General features: G+C 37.7%; 1 protein-coding gene across 1 annotated transcript in view; it reads right to left on the reverse strand.

The window, feature by feature from the left end:
* The window catches only part of LOC122056644 (hsp70-Hsp90 organizing protein-like), a 36,716-nt gene extending 15,303 nt beyond the window's left edge, over nt 1-21,413 (reverse strand). The window contains exon 1 of the mRNA XM_042618699.1: nt 20,443-21,413. Within this exon, the coding sequence (XP_042474633.1) occupies nt 20,443-21,318 (876 nt within the window). The 5' untranslated portion in view covers nt 21,319-21,413. The remainder of the gene's footprint in view (nt 1-20,442) is intronic.
* Between the last annotated feature and the right edge of the window lie 4,807 nt (nt 21,414-26,220).

Below are 26,220 nucleotides of genomic sequence, written 5' to 3' on the forward strand. Positions count from 1 at the left end.
AGAACAAACTTGACTTTGGCCAACAAGTCATTCTTAACTATAACAGTAGGTAACAAGTTTACCGATTGCATATTACTTATATGCAACTATCACATTATGCTAGCAACTAATTGATTTTCGTATAAACATCGAGTTGTTAATACATTAACAAGTATACATTAAATGCATATCACCCAACTTCCTCCTCATCCACATTGATCATGGCTTTGGCACAACAAATCAACACTTCAAGTTTAAAACCAACCCCTTAATCATGAAATTACATCTCCATAGTTTGAACATATTTAATTTCAAATTAAGCTTGCCTTTGGCCAACAACTCAAACAAGAACTTAAACTCTGGTTCTTACTATATTAACGGAAGGTGTAGGTTTTAATATTGTGTAAGGGATTTGATCTCATATACATCTTACAAATATTCTATCTACATGACATTATACGCATGACATAAATGATGACATTAAGGGTGTAAACGAATCGAGCCAATAATATTTGACTCATATTCGAACTTATTGAATTCGAGTCGAACTCAAACATATTCAAACTTTTTTCGAGCCAAACTCAAGCCCAAATTATTTAATTCAATAGTTTGCGAGTCGCTCGCAAGTTGCTCGCGAGCCTTAATATTTTATTAATATAATATAATTATATATTTTTTAATTAATATATTAAATAAATAAATTTTGAGTCTTTCGAGTACTTATTTTTTAGCAATAGTTCGAATAGTTCACGAACATGTTCGAATCTTTCGAGACGAACTCGAACCCAAGCTCTGATTTTTAAACTTTTCGAGTTTCGAATCAAGCTCGAACTCGAATATAACTAATTCGAGCCGAATTTGAGCTATAGATTTTTCTTCATATTCGACTCGATTCGATTCGTTTACACCCCTAGATAACATGACACATCACATATATGGCAAAATCTAATCATATCACACATATGACAAAATTTAATCATGTCATAATTAATGCATCTATATGACATACAATATAGTATGAACATGACATAAATTTAAACATGTTATAATTTTGTTTTGGAAATAAAAAACTATTATAAATCTGATTTTAATAAATCAAAATTTATCTAATCAAATTAGGAAATCAATTTTCAAATTTAATTAACATATCTCATCTAGAATTTTTCTATCAATCAAGAATCTTTAATAATTTTAGAAACAAATTTTCAAATTAATTTTTTAACAATTTAGGAAATTAAATAATTAATATTTCTTAATTTATTACATAATAATTCAAATCTATATTTTTTTATGATTTTCTAAATCTTTCTAAATTTGGTATTTCCTAACAATTTAGGAAATTTTCCAAAAAAATAGAATATTTTTAATAAACCCGAAAATTTGAAAAATGACTATTTCTATAATTTAATTCAGAATATCTCAAATATGAATTTTTAAAGAATTTCGTAATCTTTCCAAATTTGGTATTACCTAACAAATTAGAAAAAATTTCAAAAATGGAATATTTTTAAAATTCCAGAAATGATAATTTCTAAATTAACAAAATATTTCTAAATTTAATTTTCTAAAATTATTTTAGAAATTTTCCAAAAGTGGAATTTCCTAACAATTTAGGAAACTTCCAAAAATGAAAAATTCTTAATAATTCCAGAAAAAATCTCAAAAATTAATTACAACACTAATACGAACCGTAAAATAATTTTACGATCATGTTGAAGTACGATCGGGCTCTAATACCACTGTTAGGATATGGTCAATGTGGTATGTGCTAAAAACATATTTCGTAAACATGTACAACGAAAAACTTAACGATAAATAAACTAATTTATTATATCACACACAGCACATGGATGCAAGATACAATCGTGCAGACAAAATCATAAAACAAAATGAAATTGAATAACAATTATTCTAGTATACCTTACGGATTACCTGTAATGAGAAGGGATCAACCTTTTGCAATGTTATCGAACCTCGTCTTTATTCGTATCCACACCGAGCTCTTCAAGACAACTCTAAGAGAACAAGTTTCGTCTTAGGAAGATAACAAAAGGAAGACCTACTAACCCACTAGCGAAGGAGAAGGATCAAGAAGAAAAAGAAACAAAAGGAAGACCTTCTTCCTTTGGATGGCTCACGGCAACAAGAGGAGACCCTCTTATTATGGTTGGTGACAAGAGAGAGGGAGAGGGAGAGAGGTATTGGGTTTAGGTTTCCAAAAACTAATTAAACTAATAATGAATTATGTGTTAATTCTCTCTTAACAATATCAATATATAATCCTCTTTAATAAGTTGGATTAAAAAGCCCAAATCTAACCCATTATGCCTTGACCAAAAATTAATCCATTAACCCCTTGGCTTGGTTCACAACTAAATCAAGTTGGTTCATGGCTAAACCAAATTGGTTCACGATTAAACCAAATAGGACTCAACTCTTTCAAAAGTGATGTAGCCCATCCGCGCTTTCATTCCGACAAATATTTTCATATTTGTCTTATGTATGGTTCAACAAAACATTTATCTCTTGATCTGAGAACCCTATTCTTTAATTTGTTTTACGTCTTTTAGAGACTCGTAGTATATGTGACTCAATAGGTTCCTGGTTTAACTTGGTCGTCTATAATTAACTACTTAATTATAGAACGACCATGTATGGTACCTAGTAGTAGTACATCATGATCTCCAATTAACTGAAAAATCATGATTGATTTCAGAACTAATTCTGAACCCTTCAACAGTTACAGTGAGTCGTGTCTTGTTTCTTTCACTCGTCTTATATCTGCTTAGTTTAGGATATGGTTTATGTGTCTGCCCCACTAGGCTGACTACGTCACACCTAGCCCAAGTAATATTTCCTCGTTCTGCGGATTCAAATTACTTGTACATGTGTACAAGAGTCTCATACTCTTAACATCTGATGTTTTGGGTAAATACTCTGAGTAATAATCTTAACGAGTGACCATAGAGTATACATCTCCTCACAAGGAGTGGTAAATCCTCTGTATGCTATCCAAACACCTTCGGGTACTTCAACTTATACCCAATCATCTTGGATCCACACCTCCAAGGAAATGTTTGCTTAAGATATCAAAGTATAAGCTTCCATGACCAAGGTGACTTGTATACCTCAAGTCTAAGGAAACTTGCACTTGAGCTGGAGTAAGAACTTCATAGACATATCTATATATGTAGAGAACCATATGAAGTCTTACAGCAGGTCACTCCAATGAACTAATTATCATAACTAGTATCCACGTTTAATTCTCGACATCCCAATGTCTCCAGCTAGTAAGAAACAATTGCTTGGTCAAACCAAGGAGTATAACCCATGCTAGTTTTACAGAATTGATGATCCCCAAATGCACCAATTCGACAACTAGAGAAATTATAATACGTTCATAAATGCACATGTCTTACATCTGCTTGGTTTAGGACATGGTTTATGTATCTACCCCCACTAGGCTGACTACGTCACACCTAGCACAAGTAATATTTCCTCGTTCTGCGGATTCAAATTACTCGTATATGTGTACCAGAGTCTCATACTCTTAACATGTGATGTTTTGGCCAAATACTCTGAGTAATAATCCTAACGAGTGACCATAGAGTATACATCTCCTCACAAGGAGCGGTGAATCCTCTGTATGCTATCCAAACACCTTCGGGCACTTCAACTTATACTCAATCATCTTAGATCCACACCTCCAAGGAAATGTTTGCTTAAGATGTCAAAGTATAAGCCTCCATGACCAAAGTGACTTGTATACCTCAAGTCTAAAGAAACTTGCACTTGAGCTGCAGTAAGAACTTTATAGACATATCTATATATGTAGAGAACCATATGAAGTCTTACAGCAGGTCACTCTAATGAACTAGTTATCATAACTAGTATCCACATTTAACTCTCGACATCTCAATATCTCCAGCTAGTGAGAAACAATTGCTTAGCCAAACCAAGAAGTATAACCCATGCTAGTTTTACAGAATTGATGATGCCCAAATACACCAATTCGACGACTAGAGAAATTCCAATACGTTCATAATTGTACATGTAAAGATAATCACAAATTGTAATCCAATCACTAATTCTCCCATGTTATGAATTGTATTGCGGACATTTAATAAATGAGTTTAAGATTATCCAAACATATAATATCCACTCAATTAGTAAATATATATTTATCAAATAAATTGTAAAACCATAATATGATTGCTTTAGGACATCCCTTAAAATCTAATGAAGTTGTTGTCCCTTAATGCACAAAGTTGTTACTCAAGTTAACATTAGGAGCAAGATAGAAGGCTGCTATTAACAACAGGGCCAACAAAACCAGCCTTACCCTTAAACTTCCCCTATCGATGTATTAAAGAAGTGGTAGCAAGTGGCAAAGTCAAAAATGTGCTTAAGGCTACTCGCACAGGAGACATAGATGAGAGTGACATCAATCAACAATAATCATAGTCATAAACGACAATTGAGTCCAAGATAATTCCATTAGCATCCCTAAAGAGGTGAAAAAAAACTTAGTGCAAGAGTTGCAAGAAGATTTTTACTTGCAAATCTTTCAATGGAACTTGCCATCTTATTCACTGCATAAAATCACATAGCATAATACTAGGATAGTTGTTGCTCAAGCAACATTATCCATTTTTTATAGTGAGTTTGCAATCATTGTTTCTTCAAATAAAGAGTCAAGAAAAGGTTCCATAAAATTTATTGTGAACTTGAGTCAATTTCATTACTTTAAATATTTTGTGGAACTTGATTTAGGAAAGTATCTAGGAATGCAATATGATAAAAGCTAGTGCAATAAAAATATTCCTCAAGGCATAACAAAATTTGATTAATATTTTGCATCATGCCATAAATATAGAATGACTTAACCTCTAAAGTTTAGAGAGGTAGTCTCACCATACATAGGATAAAATAACAATTAGATCATCCAAACAAAGAATAATTAGTTTTAAAGTTTTTGAATTTTCTCATATTTGGATGTTTTTGTACCTCTCTTCGTATCATTCATTGTTATGGTATAAATGGAAAAGAATCACTAACTTTTAATAATCCACCAAATAATGATTTTAATGTAACTTTGAAAATCTTGATTTACTTATATAGGTATGTTTTTTTTCACATTTGTTGTGTTTGTCACATCTTGTACCTTTGTATTCGAAATGGGTTTAGTAATTAATAAAAATCTTGGACAAATTAGAGTCGTAGTTAAGTTTCTCTAATCATCACTCTCTAAGACAATTTTAAAAAGCATTATCAATGTTAAATATAATAAATAATGTACCACATAGATAGAACTCAATGAACCTTATACTTAAATCAATCATACTAAGTAAAATCCAATTAAGAATATTCATGGTGGAAAGTTTATTGCTAGTCAATTAACAAACAAATTCATTACATGCTGAAAATGTACGTAACCTTTTAGAAAGTTTTAATTATTGTATAAATAAATTTTCGACTATATACAACCCAACTTCACACCTAATGTTTCATGCATTATGTGTAATAAATAATTATTTAAAATTTATAAATGTGACACATTTTATGAGGTTATCAAAGTTAAAAAAAAATTACTCTAATGTCTCAGAAATTATTTGTATAGTTATTATTTTAGACTAAGATTCAATATGTATGATTTTATAACCTTATAATATTATGAAAATTTAGAAGTAAAGAAATGACAAAAAAAATTAAAACTTAAAGTAGACTAAATAAAATATTTCATTTTACTGTGAGAGGTATGGTGATAGACCAATGTCATAGCCTCTAGTACCATCTTCTCACATATATCGAAGCAAAAGCTTTAGTTATACTAATGCTTGTACAAGTTAACTAAGTGGAGTATGAAGTACTAATCTTCACATTGAGCTAAACAAGCTTAATTTCCATCTATGTTTTTTGCAAGTTTAAAAAATTATGAAAACTTAGACGTGTTAGATTGGTGGGAAAATATCATACATCAATAGCCTCTGATTTAGTTGTTATTGCTCGTAGTGTTGACAATTCAGAGCATTTGAGTATTGTTTTAGTCCATATAAGAAATTATTAGACAAGAAGGGTAAACACTTGGAGGAAGATCCACATAAATGTGTGTATGCTTTAAGGATTGACAAGATGAAGAGCAACACTTACAAAATCAATGTGGGATCTCAACATCAACCTTAGGACATGTTTGGTTGAAGGTTATTGTTGATAACCTTGGTTATCTATCAAAATTATGTTATTTAATCTTGTTTGGTTCAAGTAATGAGTGATTCCTAGGTATTTGAGCATGTTCGTCACGTCAACAAATGGGAGATATAACTTAGAATGTGATTACCTTAGAAGTGTGAGATTTTATGTGATTCCAGGGTTTAACAAAAAAAAAATCCCAAAACTTTTTTCTCAATTTTTTCCCCAAAATGAGTATTCTAAAAATTGAATCAAACAACATTAGGTTATGTTTTATTTCCCATAACTTTAGTTATGTGATTACCTGGTAATCACATAACTAAAATTATGTATGATAACTTGAACCAAACGCACCCTAAATAAATGTTGATAAAGGTTATCCAATTGATACAACAAAACCAAACCATGTATGACCCACTTCCACCTCATCCTCATCATCTTACATGTAGTAAGTAGAATTACATTAATTATATCTTTATTTCAAAATAAGATACATAGACTATCTACATGGGAGATCAAAGGTAAATTTGGATCATAACCATAAATATTCTTTTATACAAACTCGAGTCTTGCGATACAATGAGACATAATATTCAAATTATATTATATGATACAATGAGACATAATATTCAAATTATATTATATTATATTATTTTATTAAAGTAAGAATGTCATATTATTAACATATAACAATGTATATATCAAAAAATTAATCAATAAAGTTATGATATGAAAGCAAAGTAGTCAAAACATATCATTCCAATAAATTAACGAAACTCAATACTACTTGACACTGATATAATGTCTCTTGTGTGATTGTATAATAAATCATGTCAATGAGTATCATTTGATGTTAACACTCAACACCCTTTGAAATGTTAAAATTGGAATAATATTGTTATTTTTTTAATAATTTGTCTTAATATACAGAATAAAAAGGATCCATATAATCAACCCCAACTAGTGGGATAAGGCTTGATTGTTGTTGTATTTGTCTCCATATAAAATAATGTCTAAATTGTAGCATTCCAAATGTAAAACAAATATTGAACTTAACTATATAGTTGACAATCTTTTTTTTCTTCTTCATTTTTTTCCTTCGGTCCCCTCCAATTAATGTTGTAAATGGCAATAGGCGGTGGCGGGGCAGTTAGTGATTGTAATTGCTTCAGCCACTTAGGAGGTTGAAATTTTTTTACTATATACATAATCAAATAATATATTAACTAGCGGATCAAAAATTAAATAAAGGATAAAAAATTACAAGAAAAAATACTATAAAACATATTAACTAAAAATAAAAAAGTTAATCTAAATATTTTTTTAAAAAAAATAATAATTCTTTAAATATACATATATATTAAATTTAAGAATAATTTTATTAGATTTTGATTAAGCTTATTTAAATTATTCCAATCATAGCTAAGAGTTGATTAAAATTATTAATCTAAAGTTTCAACTAAATCCTAAGTAAAAAAAATAACCTGACGTTACGATGTCGGAAGCGTCCTCAAACCCGGTTCAGGCGGACAAGCAACAAGTTTGGACCCGTTGCCTGGCAGCGACCAATCCAAACCCATCGCGCAAGCCCAAACGCGTTGCCTGAGCCCGACGACGGGCCCGAACGCATTGTCTGGGTCCGACGGACCTAGATGCATCACCCAGGTCCGACGGACCTAGATGCATCACCCAGGTCCGACGGACCTAGATGCATCACCCAGGTCCGACGGACCTAGATGCATCACCCAGGTCCGACGGACCTAGATGCATCACCCAGGTCCGACGAAGTGTGAATTTGAAATGCAAAAAATGAGAGTTGGGTTTTTGCAATGGTTGTGGCATTGATACCAGGAAAGAGGGCGCAGAACGGAAGGTGGAAAATGAAGGAGAAAAACACTTGATTAAAACCGAAAGAGTACAAGGAAGCTAAAGCTTAGAAACCCTCAAGTACAGCTCAAGTGGATGCTTGATGCCTTGCAAGAGGAGATCACCTTCTTTCTTATAGCAAACGTCGAGTGCTCTTTGGGCCCCATCGACACGTTTGGTGATAAGAAGATAAGAAGGAATCTTGTTTTACAGCACACCTATGCTACTTTACAGCACACTTGATAGCACGCCTATGCTACTTTACAGCACACTTGATTCTGCTTTATACAAAGTTGCCAGAATCTTCTTTATTAAAGCTGAGTAGTCGGTTCATGGGTCCATCATGCTTGCTGCTTTAGACTTTAAAATTCTTCATCCTGGATACGCAATCTTGAAGGAGATATGTTGCATGTGATAATTGTTCGTCGTTTTCATTCCACCAATTGTCCTTTCCTCTTCTTTTATTGCACTCTTGCTTCTTTAATGAGTGTATGATTCGAAGCTGCTGTAGTGCGTTGACGGTTTGGATTGCGGCTCTTTGTTCAAGCATGTGTAACTCTTCTGAGAATTGATTGTATTTGTCCAGTGAGATTGGATAGGAGCTATGTATTTCACTAAGCTTCCATTGATACTGCTCAGCGAGGTTGAGAGGATCTGCAGCATCCTGCTCAACGTTGCTTGTGCTTCTGGGTTGGGTTGATTCTCCACCTCCTTGAGTGCTGATACCACCAAGGCTAGTTGGCCTAGCTCCTGTTCCGGCCATTCTGCCAAAATTAACATAGATATTAATCAAGATAAAGAATCCGCTACCTGATTATTTTTTCCGTCAATATGTTCAAATTGAACTGATGGGCCGGCTCTAGTGATATAATCAGTAAAAGAAATCCACCGTACTCTAGAGGGCTTGTGATTAGCGGTTTTGCCGAAAAAGCTGATAATGACCTGACAATCGGTTTTAATGAGTAGTTCCAATTTATCAAGGAAATAGATTTTGAGAGCTTCCATTGTATTCACTACCCCATAAATTTCAACATCAATTGTTGATTTCGGAGGATTAAACTTTCCGCTAGAATAGGCGCATATTTTTTCAGAGGAAACTGGGTCAAATTTCCTTTTCTTCCACTTACATACGCCTCCCCATCCATCCATACACCCATCAACTTCTAGAATTATATAGCAATCTGGAGGGAGTATTTCTAGGTCTGGGAGCTGCTTTACCTTCTCTTTGACTTGATGAATTAAATCTCAATCTTGCTGATTTAGTCTTTTTTCTCCGTTAGGAGATGTTTTCGCATAAAGGGGGCCTAGGAGTTTTCCCAAGTTCGGGATGTAATTTCTTACATAATTCAATAATCCCAGCCATGATCGCATACCAAACCTTTGGTAGTCTTGAGATCATTATCTTTGAAGTCTGCGATTTTGGATATAACATAAGGTTGTAGTTTGATTCTGCAGCTTCCTATAATGGCTCCAAGAAATTCAATCTCTGGTACAGCAATTTTCATTTTAGTTGGGCTCAGAACTAGCCCATTTGCTTAGCAGATTTAGAGCATTCTCTAAAGGTGTTGTTCATGGCTCTTTTCATCCGGTGAAAATACCAATATATCATCGATGTATACAGCTATGAAGTCTTCTGTTCCCTTAAAGCATAAGTCCATTTTTCTCTGGAATACCGCGGGTGCATTTTTTAACCCAAATGGCATTACCAGTCATTCATATAATCCGTCAGGAACCAGAAAGTCATCCACTCAATAGAGTCAGGATGCATTGCAACCTGATGAAACTCACTCTTTAAGTCGAATTTTGAAAAAATGCAGCTATTACTAACCTTCTTGAGGATAGTATTGATGCCAAGCAGACTATATTGATCCTTGTGAGTTATATCATTAAGGCGTTTGTAATTGAATACCAGCCTTTCTTTGCCTTTCTTTTCTTTCTTGGTAATTGGATCAACTGTTGTCCCGGAATTTACTATAATTGCAGTTGTCCGGTGTCTGCTCTTGCTGGGTCTAATAATTCCTAAATCCAATAATGCTTTCATATGCTTCGTAAAGGCTTCCTTTTGGGCTGGAGTAAGGTGCTTTAAAGGCCTATCTTCAATAGTGAATTCTAGATTTTTGATGTCCAGCTGACAAACGATTTTATTCTTATGCCAGTGCTGCAAGGGATTTTCTCCCATAACTCTTTGTTCCTGGAGTTTTTGTAAGAGTGGTTTGAACTTTTGCTCAAAAGTCTGACTTATTTTTCCCACGGAAATGTGAACCATTTCCTTAATCTGGATATACTCTTCTTCTTCTAATTCCAGCTCTTCTATTGCTGCATGGACAGATGATAACGTATTAATAGTAGTTAGATTCTTGTAGAATGTTATTGTATTTCCTTCAATTCTGAGTTCTCCATGCATATCTCTTATAAAATTACATCCAATAATAAATTGGATGTTGTCGCCTAACACCATTGGAAAGCTGTAAGTGTAGGGAATCCGGAAGATATTATCTCCGATCATCACTCTTCCATTCCTTAGCTTCATATTAGCGGTTTGTTGTGAATTTATACCGCTGAAATTGACCACAAAACTGTTTTGCTCCAATGCTTCTTTCGGGATTGATCTTTGGTCCACACAACAAGTGGTTGCTCCCGTATCAAGAATTGCCTTTAGTTTGAATCTTGGGATTCCTGGAATTTCAATTTCTACTGTTAAGTTATATAACATATTTTTCACTAACCTCGGGCTCTGCGTAGCAGTTACTGTTTCTTCAATAAGCATGTGGGTTGCTTCTTCATCTTCTAAATTCTCAAAGTCTTTTTGCAAATCTCTTTCTAATTGTAGAGCTTCATAGTGAGATTTATAATAATCGACTTCCTCTTTTAACCTTTTGATCTCTTCTTCACACCATATAATATAATTTCTCTGCTCCTGTATCAAATTCATTGGATAAAATGGTGTTGATGGAGCAGGAGTAACAGGTACCTCTTTGTTGAAATAATATGGCCCGCATAAGTTGCAAACGGTCAGGAAGCAGTCAGGGCAGTGCATTCTTGCTCGTTGTATGGTTGCCCTTTTACAACAGGTGCAGATATGTGATTGGGGAGCAAAAATTCGTTCATTATGCTTCCATTTATGAAGACAGCTAGATTGGGCTTCAGTTAATCTTACTTGCTATCTGTAACCTCCATCTTCTAATCCAAGCATGTATATTGTATTTAACTGTAATGTTTGGATGGATTTTTGTACCTCATATATCTTCCTCTCCTTCTGATATACTAAAAATAGCGTCACTTTGGGCTTCTCCTTCTTAGACGGAGAGAATGTCGCAGTCTTCTGGTAGTTCTAGTTGCTCAAAAATAGCAACTCTTTTTATATTTCTTCTTTCGTTGGGGCAATCTTTGGCAAAATGTCCTTCTTGACCACAAAGATAACATTTGCATTTTTTGTTACGAAGTAATGTTTTCTTTTCTCGATTCAAGCATGTGAATCATAAGGTTTACCTTTGTAAGTCTTTGATTGTCTTACCCTAATTTTCCTTGATCCAAATTTTTGTTAATATCCTGGTATGGGAATTTGGCTACAAAAAAATAAATCCTTTAGCGATCGCTTAAAGGCTGCATCTTTGCATTCTTGTTCAAGGAATTTATGGGCAAAGATGATTCTTGGAAATACTCCCACTGTTAATCCTGGGAATCTTGCTTCAAATGCTGCTTTTATCCGGTTTCCAAGATCCCCGGGCATTTTAAGCCAGAACTTTTCGGATAATTCTGGTCCTGCATAGAGTCGTCCTGTTTTTGCTGTAGCCTCATATAATCATTGATATATTGGATAATATCCTTCACATTATCACAGGATAACTTTTCCAGATCTCTATATGCAGCATTTTGTATATCTGTAGAGCCTTGAGTGGGATCTTCTGCTGAGAAAACCCGCTCATTTGTGATAAAATGTTTTAGGTTCCTTCCCTTCCTTCACTGATAGATATAAGAACATCGTATTCAGTGGCATAGGTCATCCTCCATTGAACCCATGTTATCTTTTCAATTTTCCCCAATAAATTTTCTATGAACTCAATTTTCTCTTTGGAATCTGTAAATGCTTGTGATGCCACAAAATTCTTAATTATAGATTCCCACCGAGAAAATACGTCATCAAAGAGATTTAATTGTTCTGGTATCACAAATAATACCCCACTTTGTTGTTGTGCAGAGGGTAAAGTCCATAGTTCATTATTCATTCCTCCCTTAAACTTTGCTTTTAGAGGTTGTTGCTCATAGATTGGTTGGAAGGCTGGAGGAGCCGCCTTAAACTAGGGTATTCCATTTCACAATTTGCTGCGATAAGCTCACTTTCCCCACCACCTTTGCTGGCGAACAGGTTTATCCATTCAGTGTCTGATTCAGGATAATCATCCCAAATTAGTTTGTTAGAAGTTGAAAGGGATGCCAAGTATGCAATATAGTCCAAATAAGAATCATCAGTATCCTCATAATTAGGAGTAGGGTCCAGGGACCGCGGTATAGTCACAGAGGCCCATGGGCTTGTAGTCGCTGCCTAGTCTTGCTCGGAATTATTATGGATTGAGTCATCTTGTACTAGGACTGCAGCTGTCTCTCGAGGCATTAGGAGAGAGAAAATGTCATTGGCTGTAAAATGACGAGGTTGCTGTGAGGTAGAGGCTTTATCTTGAGCTGGTTCAGGAATAGTGTTTGGTTTATCAGTAGAACCAAACCCTTTATCACCTCGTTCAGAGTAACTGAGATGAGGTACTTCATAAACTTCTGGAAGAACTTCAACTTCACCTCGATAATCAGAGTCAATAACTCCGGCCCCGACTTCAATTCCACTTTTTCATGCTAAACCTGAGCGTGAGGATAATCGTCCATAATAGCCATAGGGAATTTCAATTCGTAGCCCTGTATGAACTAAATCCCGCCCATATGGTAGCAGCATGACTTGCAAAAATATCAAGTCCTGTTGATCCCTCCGTTTGTTTTTGTGGTAAAGTTGCATGCTGAGAAATTTTATTAACAAGAATATGAGGTTCAGGTGTCGAAGAGTACCTTTCATCTTGATCAATAATCTGCTTTCCTTTTTCAATATAGTCGTCAATATCACCATATTCCTCATAATATTCATCAGCTGTTCCTTCAAAGTTTGTAAAGACTCCTGGCTTTACTTCTATAAGAACTGCCAGAATTTCTTGAACTTCTTCGTCTTTGTTGTTATATACTGGTTGTTCTGATGGTTGTGCAGCAGCATAATTGCTAAAGCTGAGTGAGATTCGTCCATCCATCATTGTTTGACTGTTAACTTCTGATGGTTGTACTGGGATTGATATTTGGGTAGGATTAATTACACAATTAAGACCTTGTAGGCTTCTTGTTGAGAAACTTCGTCCAGATAAGGCATTAACCCCATGGGAGGTTAAATAATCTACCACTCCCTGTATTTCATAAGCAAAGCCTATATTAGGAGTGTTAGAAAGCCTACCGACAAGTCCTCTTGTGATTAAGAGGTTGGCTTCACTGTTTTGCCATGCTTCATATCCTCTTGTAAGAATGGAGATCTGAATGTTTCGGTAGAAGTCCCCGATGGTCATCATGATTTCTGGGATGACATAAATCATTTGGCTTCTAGATGTTAAATCTACTTCCATGGTTGCCAATATTGCTTGGTCACCTTGCCATCGGTTGTCCTTAAACACAATAAGAGTCATTGTTCCTTCTCGTTGTCGATGTAATATTTGGACACGTACCTGGAGAACGCCCAGATGAATGTATTGCATTCGGCTTCTTCTTAATTGATTAAAGCTTTCTTCTTGAATAAAGCTTCTATCAACTTGATGGTTGTCAGTAACTAGCATAGCTTCTTCAGATCTGTGCACATAGACTCTGTGATGTGCATCATCTCGTCTTGAATGATAAAGTACCTCAGCTGGTACTATGGAAGCACGTTCTTGCATTGATAGTTGTAATTGAGCTTCGGGTTCAATTTGTTATTCCAGCGTATATCCGTAGCTGCTCCTCCAGTGAGTTGCTGCCCAATTCTTCGTGCTACTTGTTGAGCGTTGTGGAGTCTTCGTTGAGTTCTTCGATAGCTTCTTATTTGATCTTCAAATAATGGAGTGATGGCTACTTGCTGCTCTGTTCTGGTGGTGGCCATACTCCCTTTAGCTTTTCTTGTTCCTCCTTCAGAATTTTGTAAGGGTCTTTGAATACCCGGAGTTTTCCTACTTTCCCCTTTGGTTTAGGGGGACCAAAAGATAGATTTTGTAATTTGGATATAAGGTCTTGTGGAAAAGGAGGCGAATGTTGATTTCGAAGATCAGACTGGATTTCTTTTAAGTCCTCAGCTATTTGGACTAGCAATTGGATTTGGGTGTTATTTTGTTTGATGATTACAACGATTCTAGGTGTAATACCTTGGTAATCGCATGGTTTAGCAAAACCAATAGAAGGGGTTTCTATAGGATCAGTTGAAGAAATTGCTTCTCTGTAAGAGGTAATATTTCTTGTAGTAATAAAAGTGCTCATAAAACTTATCAGGACTTACAGGGACTCTTGGAGTTCAGGCGAGGGCAGTTCCTTCCCGAAGAATCTCATATAGATGTGCCCTTGGACTTTCTTAGGCCTCCTGCCTTTCTTGCCAAGTTAGGATCTCTCCGTTCTGTTCTGCGCTCTCTTTCCTGATATCAGAGCTTGTCATACTCTTCTTGTTTGGGCTTGTTGGTATTATGCAACTCGAAGAAGCAAAAGGAAACTTGGCAAGAAAGGCAGGAGGCCTAAGAAAGTCCAAAGGCATATCTATATGAGATTCTCCGGGAAGGAACTGCCCTCGCCTGAACTCCAAGAGTCCCTGTAAGTCCTGATAAGTTTTATGAGCACTTTTATTACTTCAAGAAATACTACCTCTTACAGTGAAGTAATTTCTTCAACTGATCCTATAGAAACCCCTTCTATTGGTTTTGCTAAACCAAGCGATTACCAAAGTATTACACCTGGAATCGCTACAATCATCAAACAAAATAACACCCAAATCCAATTGCAAGTCCAAATAGCTGAGACCTTAAAAGAAATCCAGTCTGATCTTCGAAAACAACATTCGCCTCCTTTTCCACAAGACCTTATTTCCAAATTACAAAATCTATCTCTTGGTCCCCCTAAACCAAAGGGGAAAGTAGGAAAACTCCGAGTATTCAAAGACCCTTACAAAATTCTAAAGGAGGAACAAGAAAAGCCAAAGAGAGTATGGCCACCACCAGAACAGAACAGCAAGTAGCCACCACTCCATTATTTGAAGATCAAATAAGAAGCTACCGAAGAACTCAATGAAGACTCCACAACGCTCAACAAGCAGCACGAAGAATTGGGCGGCAACTCACTGGAGGACAACTATGGGATATACGTTGGAACAACAAATTGAACCCGAAGCTCAATTACAACTATCAATGCAAGAACGTGTTTCCATAGTACCAGCTGAGGTACTTTATCATTCAAGACGAGATGATGCACATCACAGAGTCTATGTGCACAGATCTGAAGAAACTATGCTAGTTACTGACAACCATCAAGTTGATAGAAGCTTTATTCAAGAAGAAAGCTTTAATCAATTAAGAAGAAGCCGAATGCAATACATTCATCTAGGCGTTCTCCAGGTACGTGTCCAAATATTACATCGACAACGAGAAAGAACAATGGCTCTTATTGTATTTAGGGACAACCGATGGCAAGGTGACCAAGCAATATTGGCAACCATGGAAGTAGATTTAACATCTGAAAGCCAAATGATTTATGTCATCCCAGAAATCATGATGACCATCGGGGACTTCTACCGAAACATTCAGATCTCCATTCTTACAAGAGGATATGAAGTCTGGCAAAACAGTGAAGCCAACCTCTTAATCACAAGAGGACTTGTAGGTAGGCTTTCTAACACTCCTAATGTCGGCTTTGCTTATGAAATACAGGGAGTGGTAGATTATTTAACCTCCCATGGGGTTAATGCCTTACCTGGACGAAGTTTCTCAACAAGAAGCCTTCAAGGTCTTAATTGGATAATTAATCCTACCCAAATATCAATCTCAGTACAGACATCAGAAGTCAACAGTCAAACAATGATGGATGGACGAATCTCACTCAGCTTTAGCAATTATGCTGCTGCACAACCATCAGAACAACCAGTATATAACAACAAAGACGAAGTTTAAGAAATTCTGGCAATTCTTATAGAAGTAAAGCCAAGAGTCTTTATAAACTTTGAAGGAACAGCTGATGAATATTATGAGGAATATGGTGATATTGACGACTATATTGAAAAAGGAAAGCAGATTATTGATCAAGATGAAAGGTACTCTTCGACACCTGAACCTCATATTCCTGTAATAAAATTTCTCAGCATACAACTTTACCACAAAGACAAACGGAGGGATCAGCAGGACTTGATATTTCTGCAAGTCATGGTGCTATAATTGAACCATATGGGCGGGATTTAGTTCATACAGGGCTACGAATTGAAATTCCCTATGGCTATTATGGACGATTAGCCTCACGCTCAGGTTTAGCATGGAAAAGTGGAGTTGAAGTCGGGGTCGGAGTTATTGACTCTGATTATCGAGGTGAAGTTAAAGTTCTTCTATGTAATAGAACTAATATTCCAATTTATATTTCTCCACAGCAAAAAATTGCACAATTAATACCGGAGAAAATAGCTCTTCCAGAAGTTTATGAAGTACCTCACCTCAGTTACTCTGAACGAGGTGATAAAGGGCTTGGTTCTACTGATAAACCAAACACTATTCCTTAACCAGCTCAAGATAAAGCCTCTACCTCACAGCAACCTCGTCATTTTACAGCCAATGACATTTTCTCTCTCCTAATGCCTCAAGAGACAGTTGCAGTCCTAGTACAAGATGACTCAATCCAAAATAATTCCGAGCAAGACCAGGCAGCGACTACAAGCCCATGGGCCTCTGTACCGCGGTCCCTGGACCCTACTCCTAATTATGAGGATACTGATGATTCTTATTTGGACTATATTGCATACTTGGCATCCCTTTCAACTTCTAACAAACCAATTTGGGATGATTATCTTGAATCAGACACTGAATGGATAAACCTGTTCGCCAGCAAAGGTGGTGGGGAAAGTGAGCTTATCGCAGCAAATTGTGAAATGGAATACCCAAGTTTAAGGCAGTTAGTTGATGAAGTAACACCAGCATCAGAACAAATTTATTCCACAAGTACGGTGATATCTCCATACCGACCCCCTACAGACACTGCAATGGGACCGCCAGGGTATCCGCCAGCAAATAATACGACAAACCCTCCCGCCTTCCAACCAATCTATGAGCAGCAACCTCTAAAAGCAAAGTTTAAGGGAGGAATGAATAATGAACTATGGACTTTACCCTCTGCAGCAGTGGCGACAGACAGTCGCAGCGATGGCGGCAGCAACTGTTCAAGGTGGAAGGAGGTCTACGTTGACTTTGACCGCAGCCTAAACCATCGTCTTTCACAAATGCAATGCGGTTGAGGTCCGCCTCTCACCTAGGCGCCCCTAGGCGATCGTCACAATCGCCATTTAGAACATTGCCTTCAATTTATCATGAGTATCGAAACATTAACACTATATGAAACAACATTATTCCAATCAAAGAAGGAAGCACCGACATGGCATAAGATTTTGAACCCTATATAAAGTTTTAGGGGGCAAAGATCATGCTAGGAACAAAAGCCACTTTTAGCATGGTTTGTGACATCCCAGAGCAGAACCCGACATCTTTATACAAACCATGTGAGTCAACTTGAGTTTCATTTTTTTCCATGCATTACACATTTCCTTTTTAATACTCAAATTGTTCGACATCCCTAATTACATAGTCAACTTCTTTAGCACTTCTACTTAACTTGTTCTCATATGACACTTTTCACCACCACAAATTTATAACTTCCAAGTTTTACCACGAGAACATACAAAGTTTAAAATCTTGAGTCATGCTAAAGTTTTAATTTTTGACTGAAAATATACTTATTTTAATATCATGTTGACACTCCAATGTATAGAGATAGTAAATTAGAGGTAGAAGGAGAGAAGAGATGAAAAAGAAAAAGAAAATAAGTCAACTATATATTTAAGTTTAGACTTTGTGTTCTATCTACAATGATAGGGTTTTAACATTATCTTGCATGAACACAAACTATAAAAAATAACAATATTATCTTAATTTATCTAGATATGTCAAATGTTGATATGACGCAATACTAATTGACATGATACATGAGAAATTTCTTGCTGAATAGTATCAAGTTGTGATAATTTATTAGATTGATCGTGAAATTTCAACCATGTTGCCTTGTACAAGATCTCAAACCATGGAGTCATACTTTTGAATTATTAACTATTTTTGGAAAACTTTTAGAAGTTTGATGTTTGGTGATGGGTTGATGGTAAAGGAGTTAAAATTGATGTCACAAAATGTTGACATTTGGAATATTAAACTTTAGAACTTCAAGTAAAACGTGTGTTACTTTGTTTATGAGTTGGTATTTGAAATATGAACTTAAGTGTTTGGTTTAATGATGTTGAACTTGTTTTAAAAATATGAACATGTGATAATGCATTTATTTGAACTCATCAAAATTTTCATTATACCAATCAATAAGTAATAATATAAAATCTCATTAAATAGTAGATTTATTGTTCTACTATTCCAGTCTACAACCTAAATCCATGCACTCTCTTCAAAGTTTACAAATAAAAATCGTTACTTGTGATCTAGGCTTTACTAGCTAGGCCATGTTACCAATCTTGCATAAACTATGCTATCATAACAAAACCAATGTAAGTCTGCTAAATATATGTCCTCCTATCTGACCACCTAACCCTCATGGCAGCTGATGTAATCACACTCCCCAGATTAGTCTGAGTTAGCAAGCGACAGGCGACAGAGGCCAATCTGCATCCTTTTTCTGCCTCTTCAATCAATCAACTATCTTTTGCTCTTCCTTGGGTAGTGAAGCAGGAGAGTAGAGGAGGCACCACACAGAAAGAAAGTGGATCAATCTCATCTTAAGTAAAACGTTAGGTTAGCTTTCCATCTACCAAATGCTTTCCATAACCATGGTTTGTGGGGTCAAAGCCGTAACTTCCATAAGGCCAGAGAGGCAACCGCCTCAGGGCCCAGCCCAATGAAGGGCCCATTTTTTTAATTATACCTAAAATAAAATGAGAGACATGGACCCTAAATGGCCGCTAAACCTATTCTCACGGCTTCAAGGCACATACCGATACACGACTCTTCTTTGAATGTAATTTCTTCTCTGATGTTGCTCTTCTTTGAACGTGATTTCTTCTCCAGCATTCTTTTCTACTAATACATGGATTCACTGAACAAGAGGTAATCTTAATTTTCTTCTTTGACCGTCTTCTTCGTCTTGCAACACGCGGCACCAACTGTATCCTAATCGTGCAACAACGATTGTTTGTGCGACCTAATCACGTCGATTCTCACAGCTATCTCATGCAATACGGGCTGGTGGTTGGTCTTTGCTCGTGTGACATAATTGCATGGCGCGGTGACTGTCGCAATACGGACCTGGACCCTAAATGGCCGCTAAACCTATTCTCACGGCTTCAAGGCACATACCGATACACGACTCTTCTTTAAATGTAATTTCTTCTCTGATGTTGCTCTTCTTTGAACGTGATTTCTTCTCCAGCGTTCTTTTCTACTAATACATGGATTCACTGAACAAGAGGTAATCTTAATTTTCTTCTTTGACCGTCTTCTTCGTCTTGCAACACGCGGCACCAACTGTATCCTAATCGTGCAACAACGATTGTTTGTGCGACCTAATCACGTCGATTCTCACAGCTATCTCATGCAATACGGGCTGGTGGTTGGTCTTTGCTCGTGTGACCTAATTGCATGGCGCGGTGACTGTCGCACGCTACCCCGGTCGCTTGTGCGAACGACAATCTAATTGTGTAGTGGTTACTGCTTGTCGTCTTGCTACTACCTGCACCCACCGCATTGGTCTCAATGTTACAGGATATACTAAATAAGCTATCAATGTTATAGATTGAGAAAGAAATAGTCCGACAATTGGATTATTCAGATTTTATAAATTTTTTATCTCTAAAATAGCTAGACAAGTAGTGTTTATAATAATATATTATTTTTGATTTATTTATGTATTTAGTATATATATATTATTTGTAAATTAAACTTTATCATTATTTAGCAGAGTAAAAGGGTTATTTTTTAATATGCACTTCAGGCCCCGTCGAATACAGGTACAGCAGTGGGGTAAGAAAAAGTTTTGGTCCTATTGTGTAATGTGAATTTAATTTATGATGACGACTAGTAGTCTAACTCAAATCTACCAATTGAGCAACTAAGGTGTTAGAGGTATCACCTTTCCCTTCTCCAAGTAGACTGCAGCTCTATTAGTGAGGTAGGAAATGTCCCCATCATCAAGCTCCATAGCTAGAGTATAATGCTGAATCGCAGTCTCAAAGTCATTTTTCTTGCAAGCAGCATTCCCTGCTTCTTTCTCCTTCTGGGCCTCCGCCTTTGTCTGCTTAGCTTCCTTTGCCTCCTCCGGCAACTCCATGGGCTCCGGCTGTGGCTCAGGTTCTGCTGGTTCTGGCTGAGACCTCGCTTGCGGAGGCTCAGGAGACTCAGTCACCATCTCATCCGTAGGTCCCTTCATCTTCACATTAAGAAGAACACCTACCGCTTGCATCATCCTCGGATCAGAGAGATACATGTTGAGATTGTTAGGGTTTTTCTGGATATCCATGATCATCCTGAGAAAATCAGGTTGGTGAAGGTAACCTCTGGTTGTCGGATCCGCTGGCAGCTTCGTCCAAATCTCAGTACCCTGAAAAATCTTGGCAAAGAGGGAGGCCCCTTGCGGCGACGGGCCCCTGGACCTAGCCGCCGAGGTGCGGGCATCGGCAAGACCGGACTTCAGGGCCTCACTGGAAGGATCAATCGCAAGGCCCTTCTCGTAGGCTGCGACTGCCTGTTCGGCGTCGCCGAGCCCGAGGTATGCAGCGCCGAGGCGGCTGTAGCCCTTTGGCCAGTCGGACTTGAGCTGGACCGTCTTTTGGGCGTCTTTGAGCGCGGCGTGGTAGTTCTGGAGAGAGGCGTATGCAGCCGAGCGATTGGAGTAGAGGACGTGGTTGCCAGGAGCGAGGTCGATGGCCTCGGAAAAGTGACGGATGGCGTCGTCGAAGCGGCCATCGGCGAAGGCCTTGTTGCCCTTTGCTTTGGCGTCGTCTGCCATGGTGAGGGGGAGAAGAGTCGGGCAGTTCCCGATACGATTTTACGACTTTTGATTCGCACAGCGAGCGAAGCAAATGGGAGGGACGGAGGGCTTATGAAGCTACAACTTGGTAAAAACGATTCTTTAGAAGTTCCTGATTCCGCACGAGAAAAGGCCGACCGTTGTTGTCGGAGCTGTCTCGATGGCCTTAGCCCGATTAGAAAAATGGGCCCTGCTATTTCTTTTAAGTGAATTGCGGTATACCTCCAAAGAATCCAAACTCAAGTCGTATAGTTCATACGCCTGGTGGATAATGATCTTCCCTCCATCTCGGATCATTCTAGATGGTCCAGCAGGGTAATAGTACAACGGTTAGGTTCTTCAAACGATATATAACTGTGATATATTGTATTAATTTTTTTTGTCAATGGAATGACAATTTTAAGAAATCTCTTGGATATGCCTACGTGAGTATTTACCGATTAACATTAATAGTCGGTGAAAAATTATTGTAGAACCGAGTCAATCATCTTTAAGATTAATCAGTTCAAAAAATTAGATACTTAAATAACAAAAAAAAAAATTAAATGGTCCAACTTCATGTTAGTCAATGCAACACATATTGTATTAGGGCATCCACAGTCGTGTAACCTCTCCATTGGCTCCTTCGTTACTACATCTGTACCACGTCAAAAGTAAAAAATCTCACACATTTCTCCACTATCAAAAAATCTCTCAAGAACTCCTTCATGAATCTCACACTTTTTATTATATATTTTCCATCTTTCCATTATATTTTACATTAGATATAATTAGATTTTTATAAAATTTAAATTCACAAACTTTTATAATAGTCTCTCCTTCCTATCTCTCATCTTTTTTTTAATATTTTATTATTAATATTTTTAAACAAAAATTTTAAAAAAATTAATAATAAAAAAATAAAGACATGGCTCCGTGACCACGGAGCCGCTTCCTTGAAATCAACAAAGGAACTCTCTCCCACTATGGGAGAGAGCTTCTTCGTGGCATCCACATCACAGCAGGAGCTCCCATTATGGATGCTCTTAGCACTCCTATTAGCTTGGCCTGACCTTGGCACCTCTTGCACGAAGTGATCTCATTATTTGGTGGCCTGATCTCTTCTACTTGGCATCCTCAGTTTCGGATAGCCCGTGCATCTTCCTTCATCTCCAAAGTGCTCCACAACCCGAGTACCCAATCTCTCAAGTATCTTGTCTAACTCGGCAACACTTGTCCCTAATACAACTCGACATCCCCAGCGCTCCCTCTGTTTAACACCCCAATTTGATCTCAAGCGACTTAGGCTATGTTTGGTGAGGGATAATCAATATTGTAATATAATCAAGATTACATTACAATGTTAATTACGTTATTTAGTACAGTTTTAAAGTTGTAATGTAATATAATTTGGATTATAAAAGATAAAAAAGTTTTGTAATTTGGATTATAAGGCCAATAACACGTAATCCATATTACATTCCAAATTCAATATTTAATTAAAATTTAAATGTCAAATATAACTCTAGTCTATTTCCTATACCAGCCAGTCGCTAACACCACAGTCGTCGCTGTCGACCATCGCCATCGCCGCCACTGTCGCTTGCCACCGCCAACCGTCGTTGTCGGCAAAAGTCGTAAGATATTTTTATCATTTTATAATAATATGAATCACATTCCTTATAAAAAATAATAGACACCAAATAAAAGATTACATACAAGTCTTTATCAAACGTAGCAATGTAATATTAATTACATTACATTACATTATATTACAAAATTTATTACATTACCCCTAATCAAACATAGACTTAGTTTCTTGAGTTCCTACACATAGCCTAGTTATTCGGATCACTTTGGCAGCTTAGCCATGTAGAGCACCTTAAGTGACTTGACGCCCAAACTACATATGTATCGTATCTCACCCTTCTGAGCATATATCTCTTGACCTTGACGTGACAATTTGATGTGATCTCCCATGGTAGCAAAAAGGTGGAATCTGTTACCCCAGCGGCCTCATATGGTAGCAAAAAGTATTGGAGCAATCAGTGTGACCTAGGTTTTGATATTTGAGCAAAGGTTTAAGTTAGGTTTATTGCTGTATTTGATATGTGTTTGTGAGTATGCAAGATGCAAGTAAAACAAGGAAAGTCCAAGTGGATCTTGACAAAGACAAAGTCCAAGGGTGAGTCTTGGTGGTATAAGTCTAAGTGTGTAGTCTTGTCAACATAAGTCCAAGTGTGGCTAGACAAGGATGAAGATCGAGGTCGAAGGAAGTTCTTAAAGGCAAGTCGTGAAGGATGAGTAAGCATCTAAGAGATGCAAGGCTTATGGAGAAGGCTAGAAGACCAGGTCATGAGAAGACTCAACAACAAGGACAAGGCCAAAGGAAATATCTTGAAGGTAAGACGTGAAGGGTGGGAAAGTATCTGAGGGACACAAGGCTGATGGAAGATGGCTAGAAGGCAAGGTCGAGGTTGTGTGGGAGAGGATGAGTACATGAGAGATTATACTCAGGGTAAAATCCTACGTTTAGAGTTTTACCAGTCGACTAACATCTGGACCTGTCGACTGGGATAAGGCACAGAATGTTTCTTTGGCTAACGATTGTAAAAACCAGCTGACTGGTACTATAGCCAACTGACTAGTATTGTAGTCAGCTAACTGATACTATAGCCAGTCAACTAGTACACTCTAGTCAATCGATAGGTACTGTAGTCAGTCGACTGGTACATTGTAGCAGTCGACTGGTACATTGTAGCAGTCGACTGGTAGAGAGTCATTAGCAAAATTACGGATTTATGTGGAGTGTCATTGATCATCACCAGTCTACTAGTGCAAGGATGACTAGTAATGGTAAAATTAGCTTGCTGATTTCTCTAAGCTCTATATAATGGAATTTGGGGTGGCTGACCTTTGTTACGACAATAGGAATGGTTAACCCCTATTAGAGTTTCCAAAGCTCTCTTGGTGATCAAAAATGTGTTAAAGTGTTTGTGGTGAGGTTTCTCCACCGACAAGGAACTTGAGCTAGCCGGAGCTTTCCGGGGAATTATTCACCAACGGATTGAGATCGTCCATCGTACAGATAATCGTGGAGTAGAAACCCTAATCTTCAAACCACGTAAATCAATGTGTTAGGTTTGTTTTATTGTTTTAGTTTAACTTTTGTATTTGTATTTTCACGGTGTGTTAACGAGTCTAGGAAGCAAACGAACAATTTGAGGTGGACCATATTCACCCTCCTCTATTCGGTGTCAAAGGTTCTGACAAAAAATGAGGTAAATCGAGAAGTTGTAGTTGGCAAGAGCGGGGAGGACTTTTTTTTTCCTTGCGTTTGTGGAGATTCAAACTTTTACCCTATAGTAATAACTCTGTCCTATACTAACCAACTCAATCCTACCCCGAGGATTTGATATGACCTCCCATGAAATTTTGAGTTGACTACTCTCCGTGAGTTGATAATTGTTCATTTAACCTTTCTTACTTGGTCCCCCATCTCGTCTGCTCCTAGTAGTATTATACTATGATCCCTACATCATCCTAAGTCGTACTTAGGCATGATCCATTATAAGAACATGCCCTATTTTGACATGACTGCTTTCTTATCTACCCTCATCATAAGGCTTACGAGTATGATCTCCCACCTACCTTCATAGGTAAGTATAAGGTATGTCCACTAGGTATAAGGACTTCTTCTACCCTATACGCTCCATAGATAAGAAGTCCACTAGGTATGCCCACCTACCTACACAAGCATTTTTGTTTTTCCTACCCTCCAACCCTCTCACTTTTCGCTTTTTAGTTCTTAATTTCATTTTCTTTCTCGAGCTCTTACATACGCGTGGGAGGGGCATTGTCGAGATAACTCCTAATGCATTTTAACGCGTGTTGATCCATTTAGGTATAACCATATCATAAGAGAGTTTTGTCAATGTGACAGATTTACAACATCATTGATTTTAAAAGATTTTTCATAAATAAAATAAGAGAACGTTCTTATATTAAGAAATATGAAATTTGAGATATTAAGATGATATTTTTTGGCTAAGCCTCAAGATATTTGTTATAATGTATTATGATCCTGTCCGACGCTGAGTCGATGGACACTGGGGATGTGGCGCTCTCCTCTGTCTTCGACTGGTGATGTGGATCTCCCGCGAACCTGCAAAGAAGCCGAGCCGGGAGGGGTTTCCCGACGACGACCCTCCGACGCTCAAGTTAGGCAGTGAAGAAGGAGAGGAGCAAAGTAACGCTATTGTGGCTACAGTGATGAGAATCGCATACCTCCGTCGAAGTCTAGGGGTCCTTATATAGGGCCCCGAGGAGGCGTGAGCACGCTTCTCGATGTGTGCACGCTTCCCCAAACATACCTCAGTAGGGTTGTGTCAGAAAAGCATGTCTGACGTCATTCCGCAATCGTCCGAGCATATCCCGGATGTGACAGTGGAAACTTCTACCGTACGATACTCTGTCCGCTCTGGCCGCCGACCATGCTGTTTGTCGGCGGCAGGTGTCTCGAGGATGAAGTTACTAGCTGTCCTTTTTGTCTCCTTGCGCTCTTACCTGTTCCCGGGCCGAGCGGACCATCCGCTCGGCGCTCATGGCCTCCGGGAATGCGCATACCTCAGCTCAAGCGGGGAAGCCCTGCCCATGTGCTCAGATGGAATTGCGCCTTATTGTCCTTTGGCTTGGCCGAACGGCCTGTCCGCCTGGCCCATAGACTCTTTTACCTTGAGCATCGGAAACCCGACCCCTGGTCGGGCTGTCTTTCGTCCGGCCTGAGAGTCTCCCAGCCGGATGTTCGGTCAGCCGGATGCTCGGTCGGCCCGCCACTCCGCTCGGCACGACCTTGGGGTTGACCCTCTTGACCATTGACCTCCACATGCCGTTGACCTCCCG

This window comes from Zingiber officinale, chromosome 3B (assembly GCF_018446385.1).
Source record: "Zingiber officinale cultivar Zhangliang chromosome 3B, Zo_v1.1, whole genome shotgun sequence".
NCBI lineage: Eukaryota > Viridiplantae > Streptophyta > Magnoliopsida > Zingiberales > Zingiberaceae > Zingiber > Zingiber officinale.